Here is a 23651-nt window from a genome sequence, read left to right on the forward strand (position 1 = left end):
ATCTGAACGCAACGATGAGCGAGCCTCCTGACCGACAGAAGGTGATCGAAAAGTACCTCCAAGGATTACGTCATGACGACGGCTACTCTCATGGCTACCTGAAATCAGACGAAGAGCTAAAGCTTTTTGAGAGGTCCCTGGCTGCCGTCAACGAGAGGTATGCTGTGCGGACATCAAGAGACCTGAGCAAGTCGTCTAAATGTGAGGATGTCTCGATTGCTTCTTAATGCATTGATCTGCGCGTAGATCTAGCATTGAAACACGCAGTAGTAATTTAAACTAGCTAGGGACACGGCAGGACAGGCTTCTTCTCAGTTGCGGTTATTGGTTTTCGCCTTTTTGAAGTTAGGGTTAGGTATCATTGTTTTCGTTACCGGTTCACAGCATGACCTACTACACTCCTGACCTGTTCAGATAGCGGGGTTCCTATGGGAGCGCGTGTCCCCGCTCTCGTTCAATCGCTCGCCGTAGGTGGCGCTACCTATAACCTGTTCGTCTGCTACTGTGCGGCCGGCAGGAGGGCGACGGACTGATACCATGCGTCTGCTTCTGTGACAAACTGCCTATACGTGTGATTGTTTTTTGCTGAAAAGGCTAACGTGTGCTATGTGTTACATTTTAGTAGTTAGGCTATACTGGTTGATTGACTTCTAAAGCTGTATATTTGCGTAGAAATGTCTTGCTGCATGGTTGTTTTTGCCATTCCAGCCTAAAAAAACTTCAATTTAGTATTCATAAAGCTTTTGACTAATAATGTACTCATTGGTAATAGAATATCAAACTGATTTTAGGTTGTTTAGGACGCGTCAGGTGAAACGCAGTGCCCCTGTTGAGCACTTACCTTGGACACTCGCCCTGGACAGGTGTTACACTTGTAGTCAATTGATAGAAGAGAATAATGCACATACGCCCACGGACGCATATCAAGGAGAGACACAGGAATTGAAGCTTTAACTCTTACTGTGACCTACACAACAAAAATTGTGCGTCAAATTTCGCTACGGGAGTTTGTCTGCTGGAACGGGGAGCGCTGGCCGATGCGCGTTTCTATGATTTTATATGTCCGTGCGATGAGACGATATGGTAAAGGCAGTGATGTGCCTATCGAGGGCAACACATTGCGACCCCAATAAAGTTTTTATCGTCATCATTATCATCATCTTGTCGAGCATAGTTAATAATAATAATAATAATAATAATAATAATAATAATAATAATAATAATAATAATGTTTTATTTTTCATCAATAGTTTGATGAAGGACAGCGGCAGGTAAAAGCTGCTCTTCGAAAGAGGCAGCTTGACATAGGCCCACAGACGCCTTTAGCACGACAGCACTGGCAAACAGTTAGCAATGTTATCTAAGCAACAATTACAAAAATATCAAGTTCAAATTCTAAAAATAAAAATAGCAACCATGATAACAATGTAGCAACTGCAAAGAAATCTTGAAAACTATACATGTGTATATCGTGCAATTGAGTTCGGGTACAGAGTAAGAAATCTATGCCAGCTTTCACATATTTATCAATTAACGTAGAAACTGTGTAGAACAACCTATCTGTGGAGTAGTTTGTTCTCGAAGTTTTTATTTTCCATGTTTCTTTATGTCATGTTTCGAACAAATTATTTGGCTGCAGTTTCGAGAGGTCGTACAAATAATGTCGACTTTCTTGAAATTGACGCCTGACCACCAATGCTAACTTAAAATCGTAGAGACGATGTAGGGGTGGTATTCCAGCCTGTTGAAACAATTCACTTCTGCGAGCATCATACGACCAGTAAAAAATTATTCTAATATACGTCTTTTGCATCAGGTACAGTTTTTGTAAGCGCGTGTTAGTCGTAGTCCTTCATACCAAGAAACAATAAGCAAGATGCCAACAGAACAGTCATTTATAAAGTAAGAATTTTACCTTGTATAGTAGAACAGTTTTGCCACTGTACACCGTGCCCTCTACGCGAGATAACTGACCCAGCACACTGTAAATGCGATCGTTTCAAAGCATATTGCTCGAAAATGTAACTCCAAGAATTTTTATACAATTTACTAACTCAATAATAGTATCGCCATACTTGAAATGTATGTTTTCATTAACAGACTTATTTTTAGGGCGGAATAGTACCGCCTTTGTTGTACTAGTGGTTATGTTTGATTGATAGCGCCCAAGGGCGACACCCGCAGTTGGGGCGCGTACACATGCTGAAAATGTGCCATTATACTCGTTTGTCAATGAAAAGCAGATCCCTCAAAGTGATATCAAGGTTTCTGCTAAAAGAATTTGGCGAGTGTATGCGTGTGATTCGAGCAATGTTACAGCACTTCAAAATGAAACAAAACACATTTGTCGCTTTACTTATGCGTGCCACAATATGCCAGTTAAAGCTGATGTTTCAAACAAAGTTTCTGCACTTTCGAAGAATATCCTACTTGCTGGCACACAGTGACGGCTTGTGTCTGCAATAAAGAAAAACATATGTACGCGTACAGAGCTGCGTGCATTTGGGTCATAGTTCAATAAAATGTGCTAGCAAGGTTCTGGGCGCGTACATGATACAATGGAGGCATGCAACTAAACTTTTAAAATCTTGCGAGATTTTGGCTTTTCGGCTATTCTCTTTCTCTTTCCTTCTTTGGCTGTTTTGTCCCGCACGTAGTTTGAGAAGAAAGGACGGCTAAATTTTTGCAACACTAGCCGCGCCATGGCTTCTCGGTGCTCGCTAGTAGCGCCTTTATGGCTGAAAAGAGGGTTCAAGGCCACTGCAGGTAGCACAGTTTGCACAAAAAGTGCCATCGGCCTCTTTTTGGAAATGGCCAATGGCGCAAATGCTTCCGCGGCCCTTTCTAGAGTGCTCACAAAGGAAAGAAATGAGATCGTTGGGTATGAAAGCCCTCCCCTGTCTAAATTAAATATCACAGCAGTAGCTGGTCCAGATGAGCTGGGAGCCTTGATTTTGCCGATGCAGTCGTCGCAAGTAATGCAATCCTCAGCTGCTTTCACCAGGAAGCCCGCTATAAGGCCAAGCGTGCTGGCCCTTATGCCTGGCTGTGGGGCACCTGTGGGAAGGTAGAAATGAAAAGTGTGCAAGAATTTTATCAGTATATAGATAAGCATGCATGATTAAACCGACACGTGTCCGTATACAAAATATGAGAAATATATATATATATATATATATATATATATATATATATATATATATATATATATATATATATATATATATATATATATATATATATATATATATATATATATATATATATATATATATATATATATATATATATATATGGATGTTAATGCGCTTTCAGATAACAACTGTTGCCCCACCGCGGTGGTCTAGTGGCTAAGGTACTCGGCTGCTGACCCGCAGGTCGCGGGACCGAATCCCGGCTTCGGCGGCTGCACTTTCGATGGAGGTGAAAATGCCGTAGGCCCGCGTTCTCAGATTTGGGCGCACGTTAAAGAACCCCAGGTGGTCGAAATTTCTGGAGCCCTTCACTACGGTGTCTCTCATAATAATATGGTGGTTTTGGAACGTTAAACCCCACATATCATCAAGATAACTGTTCATTCAGCCGACGTTTGCGTCGGGAGAGCCCCGTCTTTTTCAAGGTATAATAATATTTACACATTTTCCGCGTCGATTTATAGCTTGTCACGACAGGAGGGAAGAAGTCCGGAGAATAGTATAAACAACAACATAAAAAAAACTGAGGGAGAAACGTTTAAAAATAAAAAAAAATCTAGGAGAAGAAGCAAGAGAAAGACGACGGGATTAGGAAGGGACAGCATCTCAAGAGAGTAAGGCGAACGCAAACGAGCCATGCCATCATCTGTGTGCCAGTTATGACAGCGATTCAAAACCGCCGAAAATTTCTTCCCCGATTGCGGGAAAGGGACGTCGGTTAGTCGAGTTGTGTGGGCGCCTGGTGAAAGCATGTTATATTTTTAAATGTAAGCCATAGTACCTGCTTGTACCATGGACTTATCGTTACATACATACACAGTATAACTGATTGAGAAGCATGTTTTCATCTACATCGTGCACTGACGCAAACGCTGCCTCACGCGGCTTGCATGTAACACAGTAAGCAGCGCAGAGTTTATAATATATGCATAATATCGTATAGTGGGGAATTGTTGGACGGTGTGTAATAATTTTTAAATAATGTAAATCATTCCATTACACGGAATCAACGAGATATGAAAAGCGCACCACGGCAAGTCTGCAGGGCTTCTAGATGTGGCCGCATCGTCTGGGTTATAGTAGCAGATGTCGATGCCGCGCACTCGCCTGACGACCCTTGATTCTGGTTTACTAGCGAGTGCATTTCCAGAGGTTGTCCGGCTTGCTTTACTGCTGTGGAGCACGACGCCTGCCTTGCACTGGGCGATCCAAGAGGAGACGTTGTTTGCTCTGTACTGCCGCTTGGTGATGAGTGCATCATTCCCATCACGAGGACTTTCTGCAGTGATGAAAGCGCAGCACGGGCGTCTGTCTGATCGTTGCTTCCTTGAAGCTGTCTGATGGTGGAAAAAAGTGCTTCGACAGGGTCACTGGAGAATTTGGCAGTCAACACGTATAGGAAACCTGAACGGATGAGAAATTGTGTGCACTGTACTGTGGACATTGTGGTCAGTTGGAGAGCTTCGTATGTTTCAAGAGATATGAATGCCCTCTTATGTGGTGCCGCGGCTTTCCATGCTGCGAAAAAGGGCAGAAATTCCTGCTCCAGCCATATCAACCTGAAAATAAAGCAGTTTATTGTAGAAAATATGAAACCTAGCGGGATAAATGGAATGTACCTGTCATCATCTGGGGAACTGAACGGCATCCTGTTTTGGTCCCGGCTTACTACGTGGAAGGTTGTATTTCTTATGTTGTGTATGGTGAACCATTTAAATATCATTTCCATCAGCTCGATGGTTGGCAGGCAGTCTTCAAACCCGAAAATGCCAAATCTGCGGCCGTATTGTAAGAGGTATCGTAAGGCCGATGTCACCTAGAAACCAAGGAGACGCGACATATTAAAAATGATCGGAATTATTTAGAGAGAGGTTTCTAAGCTTGGACGTTCGTATACAGCAAGTGAGACGAGTTACAAGTGGCACTGCAGTCATCAATAACGTGCACTTTTAAGTGAGTTTGTGTTAGTGAACATATATTTATAGAAGCTCTAATGATACGTAATTATTGTGTGGTAAGCAATACGCGCAGGTACATTCGTTAAGAAAGGGAAATTGTATGTTCAGATAACCATGCGCTGTTAGCAGCAGCAGTAGCAGCAGCTCATGTGCATGTTTTTATGTGACCATACTGATAAATATGTTAGCAGTTATATACGTATTGAATTACATTTTCACCATTTGCTTCCGTTTGGGTTCTACAAACAAATAAACCAGAAACTAACATGAATATTCACGTATCGTTTGCGGTGAATTACTATTAAAAGGCAGTTTTTGTACTGCTTCATTTGAACGAAAAGCTGCAAAATTTTTTCTGCTTCTGCATGAACATTCACTTGACGTAATATGATGTAAAATGAGTTGTGGCGTAATATTAGCGCATAAAAGTTTGCCCGAGCGCGCCAAAGAATTTGAGAAGTATAAACGTCACTACTGATAGAAAACTGCGAGCATGATTCTAGCTCAATTAGATGTATTTTTTTGTGTAATACAGGTTGCAGGAAGCATACATAATTTACAGCTAACGAAAAGGCATTTCCTGCATGACCTGTGTGCGTCACGCATTGTGATGTCTACAAGGAATACAGAGAATCTGGGAGTGTGTGACACTAACGCTAAATGGGTTTACACCTTTTCTTATACATGCCTGTGGAGAGAACACTTCAACGGCCCTCTTCACGCTTAATTTCTCGAAGTTCGTCGGGTAAACGTGCTTCTGCGTAAGGTTCCGAACAAGCTTGAACGACGACTGTTTTTCTGTTATGTCCAGCAACTTTCTCAAATACGTGGGGCTGTAGTAATGCCCATTGTTGAACAGAACGCGTTTGGTGGACAACATCTGGTTGCGGAGATTTTTCAGGATGTGGCAGTGGTCAAAAGAAAGGAAGAGCCTCCGATTCATATCCATTGGATGTCTGCAACAACAACAAAAAAAAATGAATAAATAAATTGGAGAAAGGCGGCGTTTGCGGTGTGAATAATTAGTTGCATATACGGTTTTCTGTTTTTTACCAAAGTAATGTAAATGTTAGCCATTCGAAGGACGTGTGCGTTGTTAATTATTACCTTATTATAAAATTTCTCCACTCATGCCATGATCCTGCAGGTCTGTGTGTGTGTTTTATTGAGATTACCTACACCTTAAATCTTCCGAAACTTTAAGTATACTCACCCATTCATACAGTCGCATGCAGGTGCGCATACATTACGCAAACGCGTAACGTCAATTGATTTGTAAAGACGGGCTATTTACAGCGATTGTACTGTTGATAGCAATCTTGTTATGGACACGGCTTTCTTATATGGCAGCGCTGATTAAAAAAAAAGAAGGGAGGGGGGGCTCTGATGCTGATACAGGCTTTTTTTTTTGTGCGACCAAGTCTTTTGTTTTTTTTTTCACTCAAACACGGCATGCATGCGCGTGCATACATTGATTGATAGATATGTGGGGTTTAACGTCCCAAAACCACCATATGATTTTGAGAGACGCCGTAGTGGAGGGCTCCGGAAATTTCGACCACCTGGGGTTCTTTAACGTGCACCCAAATCTGAGAACGCGGGCCTACAACATTTCCGCCTCCATCGGAAAAGCAGCAGCCGCAGCTGGGATTCGATCCATGCATACATTGAGGGCACACTGCGAATACATATAAAAAAATATTTACACTAGGCATTGCGCACAGCTTAATGCGAGCTGAGAGCAAAAATATATACTTAGCAACTTACGGCACAACTGGCATCATACGACCATTCCCTAACATGGTGAACATCTTTTTGTTCGAAGCGTGGTTGTCAGCTACAAGTCGGACCACTTGGAATCCTGCTTCTTCGATGGACTTAATTACTTCAAGTGTTAGTTGATGCAGGTGGTCTCCTTTTACTGACTGCGTGAAATAATATCCCACGGGTAGCCTGAAAAAGATAAAAATTAGCAGTATTCTGTAGCGTCGGTGTCAGCTGGGCTTAAAATCTCACTCCGTTGGAGAGAGGAGGAGAGCCAATTGCTCATCTCGAGTGCTTGTCAAATAAGTGCACAATGCTAAAGTTGACTTGCCGGGGGAAAGGGGGGGGGGAGCCCTCCTTAAAAAATAGAAGACGACTCCCCCTGCCCCTCCCCAGACTTTCAGCCCTGGTCGCGGAATAGCACATCATTGGTTAATTAAAGACAACGTTTTCTTTTTATATCTATAGGTGGGGTTAGTCTTTCAGTCACAGCGAAACGTATAGTGATAGACAAAGTGATGATTCACTTACGTGTAGTGCGTTGATAAGCCTACAAATACAAAGGCGAGAAGGTGTGTGGCCAGCTCGTTCTGAATGCCCACTTCTTTTTCTAGGCCTCCCATTTCGACTAGGCCATGGACTTTGTCTCCTTTTTTTTCGTACGTCAGTGCTTGCTTTAAAGACATTTCATCCACAATCAAAGAGCCCATTTTTTCCTAACAAAAAAAATGGGGGGGGGGGGAATTCACTGTTAACAGACATGCGTTATATATCGGCGGAGACAGTTAATTATATAAATAACCTTCTTTGTTGTTCCGTACATGACCCATAATTTAACAGAAATGATTAGGGTTTAGAGCAAACATAGCGCACTGCCGTATACTCTTAAACAATACATCTTACGTTCGAGTAATCCTTGCCACAGGTCTGGTCCCTGTTTATTCACTTTAAATCACTTTTCATTCGGCTATACTAGCATGTATTTTGATCAGTCAAACACTGCCGCGTGCGCTGCTTCCTTCGTTATTCGCGTGCATATTGTAAATAATTCTGATCGAAGTAACGTACCCGTTCGGACAAGTGTGTGCTTTCCGTGTGCAGCCTTTGCTTCATTAGCGACGAAACAACTGCTCCAGTACAGTAGCCAATGTAACGCTTCAGTGTCATGCGACTTGGAAGGGTGAGGCACCCAGACCTCCGCAACATTTCGTACCCGCAGGGTGATTTAGCTTGCCACATTATGGCCTGCCTGATGGTCACCTCTTTCCAACGGTGATTTTTCTCACGCAGGCATTGCAATTGCTCCTTCAAAAATTCAGCCTTCTTGTCGTTCTCGTCCAGCATTTCCTGATGATGAAAGGGCAGTTGAAATGCGTAAATCACGCGCAAGATAACATACTGGAAGAAAGCGGAAGTGCAGGGGAGAATGGAAGCTTGACCCGCTGAAACATCGTAGAGCAGGGAATGCCGGCGCATCCAACAATTCGACATTTACGTACTGGACTTGCCCTTGTCAAGACAAGTTTAGATGTTGTGGGAGAGTGAGCAAACGTTCACACACACGCTACTAAAGGAGGCTGTTGCTGTCCTGACAAAGAATAGTGCACCTGATTGTCGAAACCTTGCATTTGGCATCATTCCTTATTCAACAATTCATAATCGCGAGAAAAGATATGCGTTTACTCTTAAGACAATAATAGATGTTTCATGTCACCACGTGGACATTCAATTGCAGCTATGCTACATTAATGAATTGCGCAACTTCAGACTTGCGTCATGTTCAGTAACCGGCCACCGACTCACACATACGGACTAGCGGAAACTGTTCACTTACACTTTCCAAACCATTCCTTCCTTTTTGAATGCAATGCTGCTCGCTCAAGTTTATAAGGCAGACATCACATGTGCGTCAAGCGTGGCTTCCTGTACGAGCATAAACCGATCGGCCCATAGCACCAACACAACACAGCTTGCAAATTACTGTCTTTCCAGTTGTCAGTCCAATGTCCCTAATTGTTTGCGACGACAGAAATTTGAACTCGTTGTTCGCAGGATAAAGGAATAAACTCGGGGTGCGCCAATCACGCAAGGGGGTACACACCGACCTTCGTATCTTAAACACTTGCTCATGTGCGCGCTTACCCACCAACCTTCTTTTATTCCGTGTCCTTATGTCAGGCCTACACCTTCGTATGACCAGAAAGATTGCCAGCATCGGCGTACACTAAAATGTCACGTAAATTTATATGAAGAAGAAAATCTATAAACAGAGTTTCTCTCGAGCAGACATCATGACAGCGGACTTGTCATCCTTAAGGCTATAATTGTATTTCAGTCTTTCAGAAAACAAGCCTGCTTGTCGAAACGCCGCCTCGAAACAACTTTGCTAAAACTACTGATTAAGCGAGTTGGTTCATGATTATTTTCAGTGTTTGTGTGTGTGTAAACAGCGATTAAAGAATGGGAACAACCCCTGTTCACAGGTTTTTTACTGCAAGCTTCCATCCTCCCCTTTCTGACGTTTCTTACAAAAAAGTATAGGGACACTAAGTTAATAGACTGATAAATGAGTACCTGATAATTCTCTATCGTTCCTGTTCCGATCATACGACTATTAGAACAGAAAAAATTAAGACTAGGTTTAATGTTCTGAGTTTGGCGAACAATCTTCGACACGTGCACGTCGCTTTATGTTGCGTCGCTCCTTGTGTACTTGGCCGCATTGGCTGAGAACATTTCTTTGAAACTTGCTACTTCAGACCTTGCATCTACTAACACAGCAGTCTTAGACATTACCTGAGGCCGTCAAAGTATGACGTCACTGCTAGCCGATGCGCGAGAACTTAAGGGTAGCATCGCCACCTTTACAATCTCTTATAGTTTCGAGAATTCCTTCGCTCACCGGACGTCCTCTCGTAGTACGGGTGATGTTGATAGAATTGACTTACTCCTAAATTGTTATTATGTTCAGAGTCATTTAAAATTAAGTGCGAATATAAAAGGATTAATATAACATTCGTCCACTGACGTAACTGCGTACCTGCAGCGTTAGAGCGCCATTCGCCTCGGCGAGGGCTTTCATCTCGAAAAAATCTTTCTTTAGCTTCTCTAGCTGTGAATGCAAATTACTGTTCATTTCTTTCAGCCTGCTGCACTTCCGCCGCAACGTCTTAGTTGCCGCGACCAGGGAGCGCATCTTCTTCAAACCGATCGACGTTTGCGACGTCATGGAGCGCCGCACTGGCCTCTTCTGGTGTTCCCCTTGTATAACTGAACTACAGTCCTCCATGTTGTCCTGACTTGATGGAAAATGCAACCACTCGGCCTCTTGTGCAGTTTCAATTGGGTTTTCAGAACTATATACTTCCCCAGGCTCCGCTGATGCTCGCTCTTCTTGAGAAGAATCTGCGTTGGACGTTCCCCTGTTAAGCCGAAAAAATAGCGAAGCATGACAGATATATTGTCCCGCTAAACGCATAAGGGAATACTGCTAACATTATTCTTATCCGTTGTTGTGTTAGACTTCAAGTTTTACTTACAGTATTTTTACTTGTATGGGTGCCAGCGTTGTTTCCCCCTGCGTTCGTTTTAGCCGCTTTTTCCGCGGCATTGGATCTTGCCCACGTGGATCAGGAGAAGCGGGAAATAAGGAAGGCACGGCTGTGGGCTTCAACATCTTCCTTTTCGTCACTGTTCTGTAATCTTCAGCGGTAAAATGCAGGCTGCATACCTTCGACCGGTCGCTGGGCTCCCAGCGATGCTTTCCTGAACCTTCATCAAAGGTAAAGGCGTATACGCATGGCTAGCAAGATTGCAAAATAACAGTCCATAACACCTTTTTTGTAATTAATTTTTCCAAAATGTAACAAGCCAAATGGGGAGGTTAAGAAAAAGCATAGCCACGATTTTATTCTGGGGAAGTACCTGTATACCCATTTAGTGCATTTTCATATTTTCTCGCAGCCTTTGTAAATGTCTTTTTAGATGACTACATTCGTCGATTGATGTTTAGTGATGGTACGTGGTCGAGTCCAGTGGCATACTTGAAGCCCTTTATTCGAAGAGCTCATTGGCTATACAAGGTTTCATAACAAAGCTGAATTTCCTAATGGCTGCTCAGTAACGAAGCGCGACCCAATACGACAGAGCCGAAACCGAGGCGCACTTGAGCGCCTTGGTCTTGGTTTAGAGCGCAAACCTCTAACCTGTACAATGACTCCGCCGTTGACGACGATGACTTCAGTGGTTTTTGTTCTTTTGCATTCTCCAAAACGAATCTTTGTCATGCATGATGTAATCTCAGATGCAGCACGCACATAAATAGAGTATCTGTCGCTGATTATTCCAGGTTCCTCATTTCGGTTTCACCGGCTGGGTCTCTTAACCCTCACAGAGCCGATGGGCTCATTGCACGAAGGACTTCAATTATGTCATTATACCCGACCGCCTGCCAGCCCTATATAGAGTGAACAGTTAATCGCCACATTTCGTTACCGGCGTAACGTTTCTAATTACCTTAAGTAAGCTTATACAGAAACGAACAAAGCTGTATGGGAAGATAGAGGTTTGAGATGAGAAATACATTTGACCAAATTCGGTCGCTAACTTCAGTGACACCCAGTGTTCAAGAGTTGTCCATCGCTAAACACACACACACACACACACACACACACACACACACACACACACACACACACACACACACACACACACACACACACACACACAGAGAGACAAACTGTGGAGGCAGCACGTAAATATTTCATATCATTAATTTTTTTATGGATTTCGGCGGCATTTGTTGAGGCAGCCTTCGGGAAGGGTGCTCGAACCCCTCGCAACCCACCGCTACGCATTTTTACATAATTTACAGATTTCGTATATTTACTTTTTTCTTGTGTGCTATATTTAAATTTCTTGGCACTATTTGTGGAGCCTGCCATATTAGCCGCGGTACTTTAAAAAAGCTTTCATGTTTTTTAGCTCAGTGAATTAGCATAACACACGGAAATAAAGTTTACTAAAGCACCCTGGTGCTTCTTGCTAGCTTGCAACTCGTTCTGAATTGAAACGACTCTCAAAAACACAAGACTCACCTTTTCTTCCAATTGCCTCGATCCATTCTTCCCGTATGTCTGTGGCAGGAAACTCGTGAAAACTTACTTTACTTTGTTTGCCTTGTTCCGATTTGCAATATGGCACGCAGCAATACACCATACTTACATTTGAGGTGTCAGCTCATCTAAAAAAAAAAAACTGCACGCGGCCACTATTAGAGCTGACTACTGCAGCTATCTGCCGTCTGCAAGTTTCTGCACACGACCTACTGTGTTTCTGCGTATCTTCTGCAATTTGTGTATGCGTATCGTCTGGAACCATCGTGATTCAGTGTGAACAATGAATGCCTAACAATAGTTTTTTTATCTCGTTGGACTACGTTTTCATTCAAGAAATATTTTCATAATAAATTTTCCTTCATTTGTAGAAAAGTTCCCGTCTGCTTGCCACTGTGACCCTTTGTGTGCTTTTTTTACGGTTCTATTTCTGCTTCAAACGTCCACACGAATGCAGCCAACTCTGACGAGGAATCATATCGCTTTATTTGCCATATTTTACACATTCATACACAATTCATGCACAATAAGAACGATTTGCACTGCCACAGCGATGGCTGAAGCAGACGACAGCGAACAGGTGCTGCCTAGCGCCACGCCGCTCGTAGGTGACGGCCCTAGCGGCAGAAGGTATGAACTAGAACGTGGGCGCTGGAAGAGGTGCTCTCTGGGCAGGTCAGGAGTGTAGTAGGTCATGGTTCACAGTTCCCCACAGAACACCTACCAGTTTAGAGAACGGAAACTGTACCTTTGGGCTGTTGTATCAAAATAACATGCAAATACGTAGCGGCGGCGTACTGAACTGCAATACCGCGAGGCCAGATGGCGCTGGCAGTACTATTATTATTAATAAACAGACGCATGTTTTTTGGCTGCAGGGGGGGGGGGGGGGGGGGGGGGCTCGCGGCTGGTTTGCGCTGCTCGCTTCCTCTGTTTTTTTTTTGTTTTTTTTCGTTGCCCAATCGCGTTTCGCGTCTGTAATTATCGCCAGGGGACCTATCTGGCCTCGACTGGCAAAAACAGCGTCAATCAAGTAAGGTTTGCATCGTTTATTGCGAGTGTCCAAGCCGGTACAATCAATGTACACGGTCGGGTCCGAACAAAACAAGTCACTCATACATATCGAAAGCTTTCAACCCATGTGTAAAGACTCTTGAAAGCTAACAAGCATATGCATATAACTGAACATCGAAATCGCTGAATGAACGTCGCTCTCATTGTGTTGCGGCTCTCGAGTTTAATAGCGTGGCTTCAGGACAAGGGTCCGATTCTGCCGTCAGATGCGGCGCTTGCCCCGTAGTGTTGATCTTGAAGGGAATGCATGATGTGGAATCGGGAAGGAAACTTGCACATTGCCGATAGATAGCTCGCGCAGTTAGAGCAATGTAGTTTTGCTAAATTTGTTAAATAAGCAATTGCGGATGCGTGCATCTCTGAATCATTCTTGTTCTGCAATGCTACATTGAGTACTTCACAATTCTGCAATGTCGTGTCGAGAGGGTAGGCACTAGTTTTAATACTCAGCCGTGAGCCCATATCATAGGTATTATGTATTTAGGGGATGGGCCTAAAAATATTTCAGGCTTGCTACATTTATTGTTAGAGTTAAGTTACACAGTTACCACAGCTAGAATTTCTCGTCGCAGGTAATGACCAGTCTGCTGAGTAGGCAGCGAACATGTATGCTAAAGGGACACTTATGAGGTGTGTGCTTACAGATCGAAAAGGCCCAATTCTAAGAAAATAAGTTTCAGGTATGCATTGTACAAATTTGTTGTCTGTACATCTTTGTTGGTACTCTTACATCACACTATCTGCTCAGCCCTGAGCACAATCTCTTTTTTTTTGCATAGACATATCCATAGAACTTGAGTACTCTCTTGCAAGCAAGCACTCCTGAAATCAATTGGTGGTACATGATGTGAATCTGTCCGAATACTGGTTCAATAAAGGTCACATTTATTACACGCTTGTTATTATGTTTACTTTTTCAGTATACTTGTGCTTGAAATGAAGTTGTTTTCTCCCTGCTCTTTTTAGAGGTTAGGACTTGAAATACGTACTATCTTGCAGTGTGGCTGTAGATAAATGAAGATCATGTATGTTTCAACTACCTGTGCGATTTCCTAAATTTTTTTTTCATGACCGTAGTGCACAGAATTTCACTTCGAAGTGGTAGACACTATAGTTATGACAACTTAAGTTAAACAGAAGCAGATGTGCACAAAGAAATCTGGAATGTTCTTCTGCCAAAAAAAAAAAAACAGTACCACATGCAATGAACACAATCTTGCTCTTCATGACAGCATTCACGTCTTTAAAGAAGCTGTGCTGCAAGTGCTCATCACCTTTATGATTGATTATTTTAGGAGCCCAATGAACATATGTGCAAAGCTAAAGCGATTGAGTGCAGTCTTATGAGCTTTGGTGAATTTTTTTGTAAACTTGTATGAGCTAAACACAGTTAAGACAAAACAGTTCTCGGTGTGTTTGGTAAACTGTCACAAGGCACAACTAAATGTCGGAAAGCCTGTTAATGCCCATCACTGTGGGTGTGTTCATTATGTAGTGCAAATAATAATTTACGACGATTCACATGCCAACTATGAAGTGATCGTGAGTCGTACAGTAGTGGGCAAATTTAGATTGATTCTGGCTTCCAGGCGTTCAAACAAATGACATTGTAGGCTCACAGGAGACAAGACTGCTTGTCGAAACATTTGCTTTGACCCCTTATGTTAACATGTTTTTCATATTTTCAAGCTTCCATCTTTTAAGGGTCAGTTTAGTTCACCTGCGCCAATCCGAACTGGTTCACAGCTGTGCACGAGAAGTTCAGAACCTGTGCGGCAGGAGTTCAGCGGTGCGGCATCACAAGTGAATGACAAGGTGCCGACAAGGTGGAATCCTTATTTTCGTTCACTTAATTTAATGAGATGCAAACATCTTGGCAAAACACGCCGCATTTATAGGGGTGCGTACAGCACCTACGTCTAATGCTATGTTGTTTGTTAAGCTGTGCGAGCGGCTGCACCAAACCAGCGCCGTCAGAGCAGAAGGTACAGTGTCATGAAATAGTTCTGGTTCTGTACTTCTCCTGCGCTTTTTGAAATGAATGGCAAGATTTAGAAGATGCCATTGCTGCGCCACTGAAACGAATGGCAAGGTGCAGCACTTTGTAAAATGGATCATGTGGTGCAGGCGAATCGAACAAACCCTTAAGCACACAAGCGTCTTAGCGTTTCACCCCCATCGAAATACGGCTACAGCGGCTGGGATCGAACAGTGTGTTGTTGAGCTCAGCAGCGCCACACAATCTAACTAATAGTGTTACAGTTTCAACATTATTGAAGTGTAGATTCCATGCCACGGTAGGCAGGCAATGCTTGTAGCCAATCTAAAGCACCTCTCCACGATATGCGCAGTAAAACATTCACAAATACAGCATTACATGTGTGAAGTTAGAGACGACATGTGTGAAGTTAGGGCATTCAGATGTTTTAACGTGCTTGCAGAGTGGACATTTGGGGGTAGTCATCCTGTCATTGCATGGCAGTCTGGAAAAACAAGTAACATCACCAGATATCAATGCATGAAATCAATGCATTAAGTTTTCCAAAGTAAACAAATAAGCTCAGTTGATTAGTAAACAGCAGTATTTTATACATATATGTAGTGGTACCTCATAACACGTATATCACTCAGGGCTGCTTCTTCACAAGGCATGTCATGTAGCAGGTTCCTCGCCCATTGTACACATTTGCTTCCATGTCAGGTGGGCCAGGAGGCTGTGGCAGAAAAAGAAGTATTTCTTATTTATGTGACGCTTCTTTTGTCACACTATAGCAAAATCAGACCCATAATTATGTGATGTTTCTCCAACGCAACTGCAGTACACTATTAACTAGTAGGTTTTTTGCACTACTATATGGGCTAGCTAAGAAGACACATGCGAAGCGACAGTGATTTATTTGCCTTCTTTTATCGCAACGGCCTGGTTGGTGTTACCTGGTGATAGAATTTCAGAATTAACTATTGAGTCAGCGACTCGTTCCCACGTGAAGCCATGCACGCTGCAAGTAACGCACATTTTTCCGGTTACAGATTGATACGTTCAACAATTTTAAAATTTAATACTGGAATGCGCTGCCACCGCGTGACGCCTACGCAGTCATTGGCAAAAAAAACTACATATGTTGAATTGAACCAACTAGCCCCGCAAGCAACCATTCTTAAAAAACTGAAGTGGTTTCTACTCACCGGCCCGGGCTTGTAACGGGTGTTTATCCGATGAAAGCTTCAACGGTCGCTTCGTTCCGCGAAAGTCACTCGAACTGCCTTCGCGAAAGCATTTTAACGAGTCAAAATAAACAGAATGAGAAGGAATGTGGCGGTCGGCAGAGGCTCGAAATATTTACAGCAAAACAAAACAGTCCGAGACACCTCCGAACGTACCGCGAGCCGTTACCTGCCGTAGCAACCGTTGGCCGCCGCAAACTTTGAAATGAGGATAATGATGTCGATAGGCTGCTACTGACATCGAGTCAGCTGGATAAAAAAATTATTACAAAAAGTTCATGACGCAACACATATTTAAGAAAACTACTTGCTAGAAGAACAAAATGTTTTTTATGTGTAGCAGTTTGCAAACGTGTAGTATTTGATCATTTTAAAATAAAATTTGGCCCCGACGAAGGCGCCTCTACAAGAAAGTGCAATAGCGGGAGTGGCGAGAGAAGTTAGTAGATCCACTCTGGGTGCTTGAAGCAGAAACGCGCTGTGGTTGATTTTTTCGCCCCCTACAGGTGAGCATTTGAACTTGAGAGTTTCCGGGGCCTGAGTTCCCCTGGAACCGATTCATTTCGGTGTGAGTGAAGTATTGTTCGGATTACCGGGACATGACCAGATCTTCAGAGATTCTATAAACGTTATTGGAGCTGTAATTGGCGCCTTGTCTGTGTCTGCGTGTTTCTTTGGTCCCCGTTGCTTAGCGCCCCAAATTATTCAGTTGTAACTGAACTGTATTTTTTCGGTTTTAGTCATGATTAGCACCGCGCTAGCAAGCTAATTGTGACACGGCCGTGCGTGCCATCCGTGGTCCTCCAGGAAGTGTGAATTAGACGTCTAGAGCAAGGCGGGCCTGATGTTGAACGCTGTATATGAGAAGCTGAAGGGTCAGGGTCGAGGTTTTTTGCCCAATTATATTAAAATCCAAAGGCCCAACCAAACTGTAACGTGTTGGTGCTGCTTGTAAGTTGTAACTTAAAAACCGCATAAAAAGTCTGGGTAATTATTAATAATAATAATGATAATTATATTTATTATTCTGGTTGACGAAAGCCAGAATTTCTTGCCAGAGGCAGCGCACCTTAAAGTTTTTTTGCTGCCATTACACAAAAACTAAAACAAGATTTGATATTGCCCTCTGCCATGCATAAAACTAGGTGCCTTCATTAAATCATCTTTGTTGTTTATTTTCAGCCAATGTCGTCTTCTCCATGATCCACTGCGGATCTCGAATCTCTCTGGACAATGTGCCGTTCCGAGTTGTCAAGGAAACCGTCAAAGTGTGCATATTTGGAACGGAGTACTACAAGAAAACTCAGGAGAAAAAGAAAAGAACAGGTATGTTACATGGTGATGCACTTCCAAAAGTTTCAATCTCATGCATGTATCCAGCAGTTTCAATCTCATGCACATATCCAGCAGTCTTCCAGTTCAAAGATTGTGTGTAGGCAGTGTAAAGAAGATTTACTTTAAGTTACTACAAGTTTACACGAGAAATAAATATTGTTAACTTCATTTACAGAGTTCAAGTACCACTGACTGGCAGAAGGAGGTGTACGAGAAGAAGCGGGTGAACTTCCAAGGCACAAAGAAGAAGGGGTGTGCAGCAACAATGAATTTGAAGTGGATTGAGTTGTACCCAGATTTCCAGGTATGTAATGTGCAATGACAAGTAAAAAATAATTCCAGATTAATTTCTGGGGACCTTTATCATGTCATTTATGATTGTGAAATCCGACACAACACTGTTGGTTGAAGATCATTATGGTTTCAAGCAGCGCAACAAAATGAGGGCAAAGTCAAGATAAGACAGAAGACAGTGCTCTATATTTCCACCATTTCCAGTATGTATACACGTGGGAAATAGCAAGATAAACAGGGTGTGAAAGATAAAATGAGCACAACGCATACAGTCTCGGCATCTAAGTTAAGACTGTATGTGTTTTGTGCTTTGCGCTCTTATTTTGCTATTTCCCACATGTATACATACTGGCAATAGTGGAAATATACTTCCAGCTATTAGTTCAGCGCTGTCTTATGTCTCATCTTGACTTCGCCCTCATCTTGTCGCACTGTTTGAAACCATAAAATATGATCTGTGTACTTAACAGTGCCTGCTTTCTAGGTGGATGTGCCCCAGCCATGCGGCCAGACAAGAGAGGGTCGTCTGAAAGCCGACAAAGCCAAGGAGCTGCAGGAGGCACTTGACGCAGAGCAGCAGACTGTGGCCAAAGAGACGCGGGTATATGTTAGGATTGCCGATTGCAGTTCCCATCAAAACCATGGTTTCGAGGACATGGAAGCTTTCAGCCAAAACATGGACAAGAGCGTTGCTGAGCGAATTCAGATGTTGGCAAGAGAAGGCATTACTTCTGTATCAGATGTGAAAAAGTACCTTCACTATTATGTGCACGACGTACTTTTTGCGAACAAGGAGAAGCCTGATAGCAGCTGCAGAGCCTTTTTCCCAACACATCGTGACATCAGCAATCAGATCCAAGCTGTGCTTAAGAAAGACCGCTTCAGCACAGTTGATCAAGAGAATGCTAGAATCCTAATTGAAAAGATCAGGGGTGAGCAACCCGAATCCTCCGTTGTCTTATCGGCCGTATGCAGCTCACAGCTTCGTGAATAGTAGCGACTCGGACAACGTGGAAGAGGGCGTTGCCAGCGAGTGTGAAGACACGTTAATGTTTTGCTTCCAAGCAAAATTCGTGAAAAGCATGCTTAAAAAGTACGGAGGCTCAGTAGTTTGCCTGGACGCAACGCACAAGACGAGTGACTATGCCCTACCACTTTTCTTGCTTGTCGTGAAAACACTGTCGGGATACACACCAGGTGGTGTGTTTATCATACAGTTCGAGACGGCCCACTGTATTGCTGAGGCTTTAGACGTTTTCAAGCAGTGGTGTGACAACTGGTCCCCACAATACTGGATGGTAGATTATAGTAAGGCAGAAATAAGTGCCATCAAGCAAGTGTTTCCAGAGAGTCAAATCTCCATCTGTGACTTCCATAGACTACAGGCGTGGCAGAGGTGGCTGCGCAAAAAGGAAAACAACATATCCGATCCAGATGAGGCCCTGAGACTCATGAAACACGTAGCCAGTGCTTCAAATCAGCATGACTTTGACAAGGCGGTTGAACTCCTTGTTGACTCTGAGTATTGGAAAAACGAAAGATTCCGCAGTTACTTTGAAGAAGTGTGGCTGTCAGTAAAGGAGCTGTGGGTCATGTCTTACAGGCTGGTGTTTGACGTTGTGTTGACCACAAATAACGGCATTGAGGCCCAAAAACCGCATGTTGAAGGCACAGTACGTGAAAAGTTCTAGTGGGAAACGGTCGTTAACATCCCTGATCATGACTGTCGTTCATGGCTACCTTCCAGACAAAGAAGGGAAATTCCATGAGGCAGCAAGGAGGCAGTCATCAGCGTACAGACAGTACAGTGAAAATGTTCCTGCATACCTGCACAACCGGCCTCATGGGTTCGTTAAGCATATGCTGAGACGGCTCGTTAACACAGAGGAATACACCCCCACAGATATGGAAGAGCTCCCCGTTGAAGGTGTGTTTACGGTTCATTCTGAAAGAAGTGATGATGATCTGTACACTGTCGACTTCACCAAGCCATCGTGTACCTGCCCTGATTTCAGGAAGCACAAGTACCCATGCAAGCACTTTTGTGTTGTTTTTAAGTACAGCGACAGGTGGGGCTTTTCCTCTCTTCCGCAGAGTTACCTCAATCGACCGCAAATTACTCTTGGAAGCTGTCCAGAATCCAAAACAAGTTCCGAGATTCCCCTTGTCAATCAGCCCAGCCCTTCTGAAGTGTCTTCACAGGATCTTGGTACAGCAGCATCAGAGTCAGACATTCCCTTTGTCAATGAGACCAGCTTCTGTGAAGTGCCTTTACAGCCTGGGGTTGCTATGCTTCCTGGGACAGCAGCCCCCTCAGTGTCGGAGCTACACAAAAGTATAACCGAGGAATAGGAAAAGTGCAGTTCCCTCCTTTACTGCTGCCATGACGTTTAAACACTGGTGGAGGCTAGGGGCTTATTGCAAGCCACTTTCCGTAAGCTGGCTGAATCTGTGTCACAGAGTTCTGGCCTTCACATTCGGGGCTCACTGACAAAAGGATGCTCGTCTCTGAAGCCTCTTCCGAAAAGAAGACGCCTATAGTGTGCTGTCACTCTGCCATTGACTGGAGCTTTGACTGCTGGGAAAGGATCGGGGGAAACAGCAGAGATGGACCACTCGGTGATTTTTTTTTTTTCATTCTTTTTAAAAAAATTGCAATTGTTGCAAAACTCAATTTATTTTACCATTCGTAACTTTGGCCTAAACACAGTGTTCGGACATCTTTGCGAATAATTTTTAGAATGTTTAGAGCTTTTAAGATTAATATGGTATGTTTTATACTAGACTTCATTATAGTCATGCAATTGTGACATTGGCAACGACTGTGTACGTGTATCAATGCAGCCGTAATTTTTTGTGTTGGTGATACTCTCAATTCAGAGAGTGTGTGAAAGTATGTTTTTAGGCTTCTGCTTTCAATCTATGTGTATAAAACTGTTTGTAAAGTTGCATTCTTTCTGTACTTGCTACGGACGTGCTTGCTTTTATACTTTCCTTTTGACATTTTAATGTAGTACCTGTTGTATGTGAAAGCATGTTAGTACATTTTTTTGGGTGGTCATTTCAAGATGTATTCATAGCGTGCTTGTAATATCCATAGACTGTAAATAAACCAAATGTGAGAGAATGCGTAATGTGCACAAAAAGTTTACTGTGAAAATGTGAAGTATGGTTATCTACACAGCAGAGCAATTTCATCAAGACTGCTGCAACAGCTGTGACCGATTGATGTAGAGGCTGGGCAAACAAACTGGCCTTTTTTTTTTTTTTTTAGGGCAACTATGGGAACTACCCCCTCAGTGAAACGCTTTAGGTATACATATTGATACTGCAAATGAAAGTTTGACATCCACCTAAATGTGGATGTCAAACTTTCCTTTGCAGAATCTTACTCCACCTTGGGGGTTTCCCCTAAATCTGGTCCATATTGATACTACTGACTTGGGCGAGCTGCTTAATTATTCAATCTGAAAACTTTTTAAATGGCACCATATGGGAATGGGGATATAAAAAGGGGTTGCATAAGGAACACGAATGCACAAGAAAATATTACCGGAAGGTGATCACCTCAACTTAGCATTTATCAGCTAGTATTTTTCAACTTAAGTCATTAACATGTACATTCAGTATCGTGAAACTAGAAATAGTCAACGTAGAGCTGCCTAATTTTTGCCCATCATGTATCCAAAACATGCAGCCCAATGTATGGTGCATACTACATAGCCTTTCCATGCAAAGGAGAGAAACCTCATGAACCCTCGTCTTTGTGCCTTGGAGGTTTGGTCACTTTTTCCGTACACTCCTTCGGCCAATCAGCGGTACTTGCATGCTGTAAATGAAATAAAGAATATTTATTTCTGGTGTTTTTGCATGTTAACAGACACACAGGTCGGCTTTGATAAGTGCAAAAAAAAAAAAAGCCCATGTTTTTATAGCTCACACCAGGGATGTAGCCATGATTGTCTTTCGCTCGCAACTACTGATGGGGGGAAGGCATGGCAAAACGTCAAAGGTGGGAGAGGAGGTAGAAGAGGTCCCAGCAAAACTGAACATTTCGGTGTGCAGCAACCCCCAGCTATGTGTCTCGTTCACAGTCATAATGCTCTTGGGCTTTTCCTAAATGTATTCATTGGCTAGAAATACCCTAAGGGCACCAAAAGGGGCATATGTATAAGGGAAAATACGTTAAATACAGCTGCCACAAAGTATGCACCTTACACTGCCTGCACACAATCTTTGAACTGGAAGGCTACTGCATATCTGAATGAGATGAAAACGTTTGCAAGTGCATCACGGTGTAACATATTTGGTCTTCTTTTTCTCCTGTGTCTTCTGCTAGTATTCCATTCCAGATATGCATACTTTGACGGTTCCCTTGACAACTGTAAACCGCACATTGTTCAGAGGGATTCGAGATCCGCAGTGGATCACGGAGAAGACGACATTGGCTGAAAATAAACAATAAAGAGGATTTAATGAAGGCATCTAGTTTTATGCATGGCAGAGGGCAATATCAAATCTCGTTTTAGTTTTTGTTTAATGGCAGCAAAAAAACTTTAAGATGCGCTGCCTCTGGCAAGAAATTCTGGCTGGCTTTCGTCAACCATAATAATAAATATAATTATTATTATTATTAATAATTACCCAGACTTTTTTCGTATGGCTTTTAAGTTACAGCTTACAAGCAGCACCAACACGTTACAGTTTGGTTGGGCCTTGGGTTTTTAATACAACACTACAAAAAAGCTCGACGCTGGCGCTTCAGCTTCTCATATGAGTTCAAAACCGGGCCTGCCTCGCTCTAACGTGTAATTCACACTTTTAGCAGGACCAGGGATGGCACATACGGATGTGTCACGAATAACCCAACCACAATTCGTGTCTCGTGTTGCGCACGATTGCTTTTTCGGTGTTGAAAATAACATAAATGTTAATTCTGAAACGCACAAATGGAAACAAAATAAACGCCCAAGCACAGCTCTGCCTTGAATTCAAGGCAATTATCTAAAGAGCACAGGAGCAGAATAGATAAGGTATGTGACCCTATGGCAGACCTTTAATTTTTTTTAAAGTCATGATTAGCTTGCATGCGCTGTTCTAATCATGACTGGAGCCCGAAACTAAAACAGTTCACTCCCAATAACGTTTCTTAAAATTTCTGAAGATCGGGTCATGTCCCGGACCCGGTACTCCACTCAAACCGAAATGAATCGGTGCCAGGGAAACTGAACCGGCAACCAGAACAATGATAACCCGACCTTCAAAAAGGCGAAAACCAATCAATTGTCTAGTGTTGCACTAACCGCAACTGCAAACAAGCCTGTCCTGCCGTGTCGAGTCCCTTCATCTACGTGTTTCAATGCTAAATCTACGCGCAGAGCAAAACATTAAGAAGCAATCAAGACATTCTTACATTTAGGTCTCTTGATGTCCGCGCAGCATACCTCCCGTTGACAACAGCTTAATATTCAACAGCTTAATATGACAAGACAGCGCACGCCGCCACAGAACAGGGAGACGCCGCGCACAGCGTACAGCCACAGAACAGCACACAGCGAACCAAGTCTAGGTGGTGTTGAGCGAACGCGCTGCCAAACAGAGAGCGAGGGAGAGAGAGAGAGAAAAAAAAAAGAAAATGGTGGCTACGTCATCGCGGCGAGGCCCCGCCCTGCACGGATTTGTTGTGAGAACAG

At 43.1% G+C, this 23651-nt stretch overlaps 1 protein-coding gene across 2 annotated transcripts; it reads left to right on the forward strand.

The window, feature by feature from the left end:
• The first annotated feature begins 14 nt into the window (after nt 1-14).
• LOC119173574 (uncharacterized) lies at nt 15-22438 on the forward strand. Of its 2 annotated transcripts, none has more exons than XM_075889306.1 (4): nt 15-201; nt 17512-17655; nt 17840-17968; nt 22298-22438. In XM_075889306.1, exons 1-3 carry the CDS (start codon nt 15-17, stop codon nt 17854-17856), a joined length of 348 nt encoding a protein of 115 aa, XP_075745421.1. In that variant the 3' UTR covers nt 17857-17968; nt 22298-22438. The 2 variants fall into 2 exon arrangements, with proteins under 2 accessions (XP_075745421.1, XP_075745420.1); XM_075889305.1 differs by lacking the exon at nt 22298-22438 and adding an exon at nt 18443-21087.
• The last annotated feature ends 1213 nt before the right edge of the window (nt 22439-23651 follow it).

This window comes from Rhipicephalus microplus, chromosome 3 (assembly GCF_043290135.1).
Source record: "Rhipicephalus microplus isolate Deutch F79 chromosome 3, USDA_Rmic, whole genome shotgun sequence".
NCBI classification, from domain to species: domain Eukaryota; kingdom Metazoa; phylum Arthropoda; class Arachnida; order Ixodida; family Ixodidae; genus Rhipicephalus; species Rhipicephalus microplus.